The sequence below is a fragment of the Erigeron canadensis genome, chromosome 6 (genome assembly GCF_010389155.1).
Source record: "Erigeron canadensis isolate Cc75 chromosome 6, C_canadensis_v1, whole genome shotgun sequence".
NCBI classification, from domain to species: Eukaryota; Viridiplantae; Streptophyta; class Magnoliopsida; order Asterales; family Asteraceae; genus Erigeron; species Erigeron canadensis.
In genome coordinates this window covers 6,171,907-6,182,344 of record NC_057766.1, presented here as the reverse complement: position 1 = coordinate 6,182,344, position 10,438 = coordinate 6,171,907, and the positions used below count along the sequence as shown (strand labels likewise).

Below are 10,438 nucleotides of genomic sequence, written 5' to 3'. Positions count from 1 at the left end.
CTCTCAAATGCGTCTAGCAATCTTCATTTTCAAGTTCCTAAATATGAATAGTTCTTTGGTTTATAAAAGTAATTAGTCATTTAGTTGGAAAACAATAATTCACTATTCAAAAATTTCGATAATCTGAAAAGCAGTTTTTCTTTTGTACGAAAAATTTCCTTAAAAGTACATTTAAATCATGGTCTCCCTAGTTTTTTTGGTTTCCTTAAATTTGGAAGCCACCACAAATTTAGGAGTTATGGTGTTCTACAGGATGTTTGACAACAAAGAAATGATGAAGAATTTTCTACAGGTGTGAGGTTGATGTCATTTATCAGAATTAATGCAGAAAATTATTGCTTGAAGCAAAATCAAGAAGGATGCATCCAAAAGCCATGGATTAATAATACCAGACCAAATGGCAACACACTTGCTAATCGTTGGCACAATCCATAAAAATTAAGACCTCATATCCAAGCATACAGAATGGAGAAATGTAATCAGAGTTTTTGAAACCATTCCCTTCGCGTTTTGCCATTTGTGTTGGGTTTGCCTGAAATAGATCACAGCAACTGATACCTACAATAAGTTTATCAATAGTTTTCAACACACCGTTCCAAAAAAAAAAAAAGAAGTTTTTAACTAACTCTTGAACGTATCAAGAAGATAGAGGAGACGATTTAACAGATCAATTTGAGTTAGCCTAGTGAATGTTTCGTAAATTAAAAATATCTATTAAGCTAATACAGAAATGGGGTAAACGGGTCAAACAGATCAAACATCATCGAAAGTGAATTAATGCCACGATCATCATAATTGTTTTATTTCAAAAATTTGAAAACCATTGTGATAGTATAACTTTTCAATTGTAATTAACACGTTAATTATCTATACAAATCACACACACAAAAAAAAAAAAAAAACTTTTTTGTCGGTCTGTCCCAACCCATTGTGACATTTACTAAAACTAACCAAGTTTGACCCACTATCAATTCGGCCATTTTGTCACCCTCTAGTTAGTCAGGATCGGCCAGCAACTTACCAAAACACATGACGTCTTCACTTTCTGTACAATATGTCATAATGACCAGGTCGGTATAGCAATACAATGAACGGGGTTGTTTCAGAGCCATTCTCAGTAGTGCTAGTGCTAGCATCACCCGTGGCTGGAACGAAATCATGGTGGTTCACACTGGCACCCCCTTCCTTGTCACATGAGCTACGATCAAGATATACAACACGAATAGGGACACCCAATGCATCAGACAATGCTGTAATGTGTACATGGTCACTTTCTTCACCCATGGGCTCCACTGATGTCTTACAAAACTATACATGCAAAAAGTAGTTCAATAAACAGAATTATGGAACATAAAAAATCAACAATTTGAAAATGCTTGGAGGAAAAGTATGAAGTCCATTGCAGTTCTTGGAGTAGAACAAACCTGCTCTACAGTTGTATTAGACAGCCCAAGTATGAATGGTTCAAAGAATTCGGAGCGCTTCCTTATTTCTCCCGAAGTAACAAATCTGAAAAACATCACCACTACACAGCATCCTTAGTTAGGAAATACTCATGGTTGCAGCAAAATTACTAAATAATAATACGATCTGTGACTAGGTGGCAAAAATGGACAGGCCACAAGTTGGGTAACAGAGTAAAAGGACAAAGCAAGTTTACTTATAGTACAAGTTTAGGTTAACCTACACAACTGTGCCTATTTTCTATATATAGTTAATGTAATAACTATTGTAAAAAGGAATTACAATAATAATCTACATCGAAAATGAATTAAGGCTGTAAGCATTCATAGTGCACTTTACTGCTTAAGGAGACTTTCAAGCGGTTTAAGTTTTAACCCTTTTCCCTTTAGCTGTATTTTAGTTTTACTTTCATCTGTAAGATACAAACCATAACCTGAATGGAGACACTATAACGTAAGTGGGTTAAAATTGTCATCTCTAGTATGAGTTCTTTCCAAAGTGCATTACTCACCATAATCAGATACTGACTGATCACGACTTCTCACTACAAGTTCATCATGACTGAACAAAAAAAGAATAAAGTCAGAACTTCTGATACAGTTGGGTATTTCAATTTATATCTAGTTTTATACACGTTATAGGCCGAAAAAAAAAAAAAAAAGTCTCCAAACCTTATGGAAGCTTCATTCCCTTGAAGTACACTTTCCAGTTGCTCGATAAATAGCTGTTTGGCACAAGGTCAAGAATTAAAGAGTAGAAATAGCGAAATACAAAAACAAAGTATAAAAAGCACAAAACCGAATACATCAAAGATCCAAAGAAGAGCAGACTTGTAAGTTGCAAAAAGGAAAAACTTGGAAAAGAAGGCACAATAGAATATCAAATAAGAGCAGATGTAAATAAGAACAAAAATAAACTTTCGCCAAGGAAAACCCTGAATTTCTAGATTCAAATGTCATTTCATTAAAGGTAATTACCAAGACTTTAGAGCTATTGCAGCTGTTTCAGAGCAAAGTAACTAAGCAACAGAATCTGAGTATATGCAAACTTTGGTTTAGCAAATATAGTAGTTGGTTGAACTGTTAAAGCTTTTGACTAATACTCAATTAACTTGAAATACACCAAAAGTGACAAATTAAATTAAATCTTAAAGCAAGGGTATTGACTTTTTTTCATGGGTAAAAAGAATATATGAGTATAACTTTACCTAATGGCAATACTTGAGTTCATTCAGGTGAGCATGAACAGAAAATTGTTACTAGGTTCAGGAAAACAGAGAGTACTATACTTCTAATGTGCAATATTTGGTTTATATTATTTCACCTACAATATTGACTTTCATTATCTTCCATTATACAAAGCTGGCATCAGAAACTGAGAGGTACAATCTCGGTTTAAACAACAAGTATTTTTATCTTTTAGTAGTCTACTTGACACTTGTTTTATGAACACCAGTAGTAGATACATGTAATGGAGCTGCTAATAATGGTCTGAGACTTGTTAAGAAGCTTGAATTCCTCTTAGTAGAGACTTTTTTTTATAAATGTCAGTAGTAGGAACATGTAGAGTAACCGCTAAAAATGATCAGAGACTCATTGATGGATTTAAATTCAAATAACACCACAAATACAATATAAACATCCAATAATCTTTTACTAGTTTGCAATAGCTTATGCCAGCAGAAGCTGATGTAGAATCCCGGAAGAAAAGAGTGCCAAAAAAGATAAACTATGGGTAATTCGGCCCACATAAAACATACCAACTTATGAGCCATGAAAAAAGAATGAACATAATATAAATGAAACACTTACTGAGAAAAAATCTTCAAACGTAAAGTCAGCATAACCTAAATCCTGAAGTGTCTTTCTGCATTTTTCCACACTAACTTTAATGCGCTCAACCTCTGCTTCGTCTTGGGATTCCAAAATGTGTTCCTTGTTTATTAAAAAGAAAACATACAATAAACCTACTAACTTATCAAAAAATGTAGATATTTCAAACAAAGGATAGCAATATCAATTAACTTACAAGGTAAGAGAACATAAAACTCCGAAAGAAACAGTTTCCATCGCCACGAGTCCTCCTGATGCCACCATATTGTTCGCTTAGCACCTGCACGATAATTCAGATCCTTGAAAGTAAATTTTGATACTCCAAATAATAATTGGTATGCAACACAAGGAAAAAAAAAACCTTAATTTTCTCCAGTAAAATGGGGCTTCCCGACTTATATTCAGCTTCTAATGACGAGAGGGTTTCCTGCAGTGACACAACATAGATGTTGATCCACAATGTTATCCATAGTAATAGCACATAGTTCATGTTCCAAAGGACAGATAACCCCCAAACAAGCTGAAAAAACAACCACCACATTCAGCAGTATGAATTCAAAAAGAGGTCCTTAAACTATGACCTATGTTATCAATTTCGGTGGTATACCGGTTTTCGGTGGTGGAACATAATTTCGGTATTGAACTTTGGTTTAGATATCGTTTCCGAAATTTTCGGTGGTTTAGACCGAAATTTGACCGAAGTACCACCGAAATTTCCGAAATTTCTGAAATTTCGGTGAATTATGTTTCAGCACTTCCAGGTTTTATCTTTTACTCTTATTTATGTATATATATATAGGGGTAAGATAAAATGAGTCCACCTAAAAAAAGTCCAAAAAAAGTCCATTGATTTTCGTAACTTACACACCACCATCATCATCTACTACGCTATACAAGACGTTTTTGTAAAAACACTAAGACTTTCCGGCGACGGGCCCACAGGAAAATCATGTGTAAGTTACTTACACATGTGTAAGTTAACTTACACATGATTTTTCGGCGACGCGGTGGCCGGAAAATCATGGTGGTGGTCGGAGTTAACTTACACATGTGTAAGTTACATGGACTTTTTTTAGGTGGACTCATTTTATCTTTCCCCTATATATATATATATATATATAAAATATAAGAATTACCGAAATACCACAAAAAAAACGATATTTCGTATACCAGTCCGTGACCGAAATACCGAAATTTATGTCCTTGACTACTTAGCCTATGACTAACAGAAAAGAAAGATTTGTCTGCGAGTGTAAAGCACACACAAATAAGAATCAGTCAAAAACTTTTGCATAGAATAGATATTCGGCGAAAAGATACAACTGCTATGAAGAGTACATTTGCAGATGAATATTATAGGCATACATCTGTCATGGATATTTAATCATATATTCACTGAATAATAACAACAAAAAGTAATTTATCGGAGGATGGGCATTTAAAGTTAAATATTCTTTACCTTATCACCAACATACGGAAACTTCGCTGCATCCTCTTCCCATATTGCTGACTGTTGTTGCATAACATCACTGTCCTTGTAATTGGACCAATCACCATCAACTTCATAATCTGTGATGAAGGTTGTGGACTCAGCTTCCGGTTCCACCGGGATCTCATCATGGTTCTGCATCCTTTTCCGCTGAAAATGAAGCTGAGATACTGCAACCCCTTGACCAACAAGACAAGACTACAAGAGGATGTCTGCTTATGTCCTTGCTTTCACTTTTCACAAGTGCCAATCATGAAATAAATTAGGTAAGATGGTGGTCAGCCCGTATTTGCTCTTATGCGAATCAATAAAGTTAATGATAGTCTATTAATATAATATATAAAAAATATGACCCAATTATGCCTGCGTTAATTAATAGATGAAAATTACTTATAAGCAGAAGGTTGAATGGTAGATGACTTAGAACATAGCAAAAGTACATTTAAATCATTATTTATTTTATCTTATAAAATCGATTGGACTCCAGTTCATAGCCTCGTAGCATCATACTCTGAATCTAAATGCTTCTTCGGCACGTTACTACGTTTTGATTTTACAGTACACACTCAATATGACAGTGCACTAACTAAGTTCTAAAGTTCGATGCAAAGGACTTCATCAGAATATTGTAATGTGGATGTGTCGATGTAATATACGATTTGATTAGAATATTGTAATGTCGATGCATCTATGTAATATAAGATTTGATTAGAATATTGTAATGTGGATGCGTCGATGTAATATACCTACGCCTCTAACTATGATCACTAAATTTAATGTGCTTTTCTTGAAAGTAATAGTATCTGCAGTTCTGGTATAGACACTAGGAGTCACTTGAAGTAGTAAGAAACCTACAAAATCTTGACATGAAACCACGATTTATTACTTATAAGAGAGCCTAGACATTATATTCTGATACCCGTGTCAGAGAGGTGAATCAAATTCATGAACCTCAGAAGTTTAAAAAGATGCTCACTTGCTCAAACCTGATTACATAACAATGAATAAGAGATGAGGTAATTACATGTAAAGTATATAACAATCATAGTTGTCAAAAGCGAAGGCGCATTCAAAGCGCAATGACCTCAAATGTGGCCTAGGCGAGAGGCGCAAAAAAAGCACGGGCCCGGAAAAAAAAATGCACTTAAGCAAATAACAAACCAAATGCCATTCAAATCACTAAATACCATTTAAATAACTCATAATGCATTCAATCAAAAAGTTCAACATACATTGTTCATAAATTGGAAACAAAAAACTTGAAACCAAATTATTCATAATTATGTTGAAATTATCTATAGTAGAATTTAAAAAAATATAAAAACATCTATTAAAGAACGACAACATACACTAGTAATGTTAGGAAACTGGTTTCTGTAGCTCTAAAGAAAAAAATTGAAACCCTATGAAAAAACAATAGAAACCCCTTATGGAAATCAGTTTTCACACAAAATATAAAAACAGGTTTCCAAAAAGAATGGAAACCGGTTTTCACAATCCATTATCAAAACAGCTTTCTATATCCTTAAAACTGGTTTCTATATCCTTAAAACAGGTTTCCTTTCTTTTGTTAGGTTTCTATATCCTTAAAACCGGTTTCCTTCCCCATAATTCCGCCTTTCCCATTATGGGCCTTGGGCTTAAGGCTCAGATGCGAACTGGCGGGAATCTAATGCGCTTAGCGCCCAGGCACCAAAAGCGAGCGCTTTTAACAACTAACAATTAGAATAGCATGATTTGTGTCAGGGTATTGACCAAAATCTTGAGTCTTATATATCTAGAATATTGTCTCATAAGAGATCGGGGGTCATTCCATGAAAATAAAAACTGAAGTTATCGACATATAGCAGGATATAAAAAATAAATATAAAGCTAGCAGACGCCCATGTTTTATTTCCTATGTCTAGAAACATGATGGAGATCATCATCAACGCCAAATGAAGTACAAAATACATTTAGGTTTTATACAATAAATCATCGCCCAGCTTAAACGAACTTTAGTAACAACCAAATAGACGATTTTGAATTATTGTTTGGTTTTGAATAAACTAAACTCATATCGCGTCGTCTAGTATTGAAAATCAGTATTTTCCAAATTAGAGTGTTAGAATTTTGAAACGGGCAATCCATATGAGATACGCCGCAATGTAAGTAACAGCTTAAAATGTATATAATTATAAAAACGATTTACACGTCCGAAAATCAAGATTACGGAGTTCAAATATGTATAAAAACTGATAACTGTGAGACAATATGCAAGCCCCCCACGGACGAAGACCTACGAAAATGGCGAAAATCGCAAAACCGACACTAAACTTCCAGAACCGCCAATACTAATCAAACCCCTTCCCATTACACCAGTTAGTGTCATATACATATGCAACTGATTAAACATTATATAATATATATATATATATATATATACATTCTAATCAAATATTTGAAATTAGGTTTTTCTTTAAAAAATAAAAGTGGAAGAAAGTGTGAATTAAATAGTAAATAATAAAAGATTTTAGGGGAAGTAAAAATAATAACTGCTACACTGTAAGTAACTGATGCACTGAAATATAATATTAAAAAAATAAGAAATTTTATTGATATTTTGCCCTAATTGAGACGCGAAGAAATTAACCTAATTTATTTAGAGAAGATGTAAGAAACCCTAAATTTGGAAATTAAAAAGAAAAGAAGAGAGAAATAGCGAACCTGGAGATTGTGTGGATTTTTTTTATAAAAAAATTAAAATGAATGATTTGAGAAGAATAGGATGCTATCAATCAGTGATGAGAGGGAGAAAGATAGAGTGTGTGTTTGTTTATGTGTAGCTGCGTTTCTAATTAAAAATCTTTTACTGAATAGGTGCAATTTTGCGCTTTCATCACATTATTATTGGCAATTTGGGATGACTTTTTTCGCTTGGCTCCGGTTTGATTTGTTCCAATAAGTAATAATGAGACACAACTAGCGAAAGGATGTACAAAGGTAAGTTTTTTTTTTTTTTAGAAAATGAACTTTTATTAATCACACGGCCTACACCACCACAAAGTGATGAGGCAAACTGTACAGTCGATTACAACAAAGCAAAGTTACACCAATTTTCTCAACTAGTCATATAATGTTTTTCTCTATTTCTATACCAAAGAAACCCAATCGATCTAATGTCTTGAAGTATTTTTTCCGTGTTAATGACACCATTGTTAAATCTTACTTCGTTTCGAGCCTTCCATATATACCAACACGAAACAAACACAATACCTTTTATGATTTCCTTCTCTTATTTACCAATTCTGTCTAGTTGGAAGAACTCAAACAGATCTTTAACCGAAAACAAGAAGATAGGGGGGGTTTTGCACCACGTACCAATTTTGTACCAAATTTCCATCGAGACTGAACAAGAACAAAACAAGTGCTCTGATGTTTCTTCAACCTGGTTACACAGCTTGCAAATGCTCGAGTCGTAAACACAATTCCTTATCTTTAAAGCCACGAGAGTAGGAAGACGATCCATGGCCAATCTCCACATGAAGATGTTGACTTTTTTCGGCACCCACTTAGACCAACTGAACACAAACCTGCTACTGACATCTTTGTCTTTTCTCAAAAATTCCTTTACCGCTTTAACGTTGAAACCGTTCTTGCTATCACCAGTCCATTCCCAAGTGTCCCTGCATTCTCTAAGGCTTTGACTAGCCAACAATCTGGTCAACTTTCTTCTCTCTTCCACCTCGTCATCAGGTAGTCCGCCAATATCTTTGGTTTCAAACATTCTGAAAGTTCCCGCCTCACTATAGAACCTGTCTATAATAAGACATTTCTTTTCTTTTTCCTTTTTGAACAGCCTCGGGCACTCCTCCTTAAGAGGTTTATTAGAGATCCAAGGATTGAGCCAAAATCTAATTTGTGAGCCATCCCCACACTTACCTCTAAAGAGATTACTAAGGCACACATTTGTAACTTTAACCTTTGTGATAGATTTAACGATGTTATACCACACCCCTGTCACCACTTTGTTGTATGGAATGGCAGACCAACATCTTTTAGTTTCATGGATCGCCTTCATAACCTTCCTCCAAAGACCTTCAGGTTCTAGTCGATACCTCCAAAACCATTTTGATAAGAGTGCAATATTCGAATCTACAAGTCTACACAATCCAAGTCCACCCGAGGAGATCGGGGATGTCACTATATCCCAAGCCACCCAATGAATCTTATTCGATTCACCACTCCCTCCCCAAAGGAACCGTCTAATAATACCTTCCAAACCTTCAATAACTTTTAGCGGTGCTTTAAATAAAGAGAAGTAGTACGTAGGAAGGCTTTCCAAAACGGACTTAATGAGGGTCACTCGCCCCCCCATGGACAAGCAAGATGCCTTCCAACTTGACAGCCTTGACTTAAAAATATCGAACAAGAAGTCCCAGTTCGTGACCTTATTCATGTTACTACCAATTTGGATGCCAAGATGAATGAAAGGAATGGTACCCGATTTACAGCAAACAATTTCAGAAGCTCTTTTAACTTCTTCAGTTGTGACCCCGATTCCAAACAACATTGATTTCCCCATGTTAATCCTTAGACCCGAACATATGTGAAAAACCCGAAGAATCCTGGCCACCTGCTTCAATTTACAATCAGACCAGTCCCCCAGGAACGTGCAATCATCGACATAAAGGAGATGTGATATAACGGGCCCATGATTGGGCAACTCGATCCCTTTAACTAACCCAATATTGCAAGCTTTTCTCATCATGGCTGACAACGCCTCCATGACAATAATGAAAAGGAATGGTGAGACTGGATCCCCTTGTCTTATTCCTTTAGAACATTGGAACTCGAAAGTGGGAGACCCATTCACCAAGACCGCCGACCTAGCAGATACCAAAACACCAGATATCCAATCACACCATTTACGAGGGAAACCCATTTGTGACATAACTGAGAGTAAGAACTGCCAGTTCACATTATCATACGCTTTGTCGAAATCTACCTTAAAAATAAATGCCTTTTTGTTACTTTTTCTGGTCCAGGAGATGATTTCATTTAGAATTAGAGGCCCGTCCATGATGAGCCTATCTTCCAAGAACGCCGATTGGTTGTTGCAGATAAGTGGCCCCAACACCCTCCTGATTCTGTTTGCAAGTACCTTAGAGATGACTTTGCTAATGACACCGATAAGAGTAATGGGCCTATAGTCATTTAGATGGTCGGGGTCCTTCACTTTAGGGATAAGAGTAACAAACGCCGAGCCACATCCCCTGTTTATCTCCCCTCTCTCCTGGAAACAACGGAAAATCTGGATGAAATCTTCTTCAAGTTTGTTCCAAAACTTTTTAATAAACTTGAAAGTAAAACCGTCCGGACCGGGGGCTTTATCCTCTCCACATGAAAAAACAACGTTTTTTATTTCCTCCTTTGTGAAAGGGCTGATCAAAAAGGCAGCCTTCTAATCAGAAATTTTATTTTTGAATTGACAATCTAGCAATGGTCTTTCTTTCCAGTCTTCATGAAATCTTCCTCTATAAAATTCGAACACCAGCTTTTTTTTGACAAGTTTGGGTTTGGTCACCCACTCATTTCCGTTCATTAGGCCAGGAATGGAGTTGCTTTTCTTTCTATTATTAATGAGCCCATGAAAAAATCTAGAGTTTTCATC

At 35.5% G+C, this 10,438-nt stretch overlaps 1 protein-coding gene across 3 annotated transcripts; it reads right to left on the bottom strand.

Moving 5' to 3' along the window:
• Window positions 1-360: 360 nt before the first annotated feature.
• Window positions 361-7,624, bottom strand: LOC122603423 (OVARIAN TUMOR DOMAIN-containing deubiquitinating enzyme 1-like). Of its 3 annotated transcripts, none has more exons than XM_043776119.1 (10): window positions 7,492-7,624; window positions 4,756-5,018; window positions 3,658-3,723; window positions 3,493-3,576; window positions 3,276-3,398; window positions 2,136-2,188; window positions 1,976-2,025; window positions 1,425-1,525; window positions 1,022-1,308; window positions 361-558 (listed from the first exon to the last, which is right to left on the bottom strand). In XM_043776119.1, the coding sequence occupies exons 2-9, from the start codon at window positions 4,924-4,926 to the stop codon at window positions 1,039-1,041; spliced, it is 918 nt and encodes a 305-aa protein (XP_043632054.1). In that variant the 5' UTR covers window positions 4,927-5,018; window positions 7,492-7,624; the 3' UTR covers window positions 361-558; window positions 1,022-1,038. The 3 variants fall into 3 exon arrangements, with proteins under 3 accessions (XP_043632054.1, XP_043632055.1, XP_043632053.1); XM_043776120.1 differs by lacking the exon at window positions 7,492-7,624 and adding an exon at window positions 5,705-5,771; XM_043776118.1 differs by lacking the exon at window positions 7,492-7,624 and having other exon boundaries at window positions 4,756-5,477.
• Between the last annotated feature and the right edge of the window lie 2,814 nt (window positions 7,625-10,438).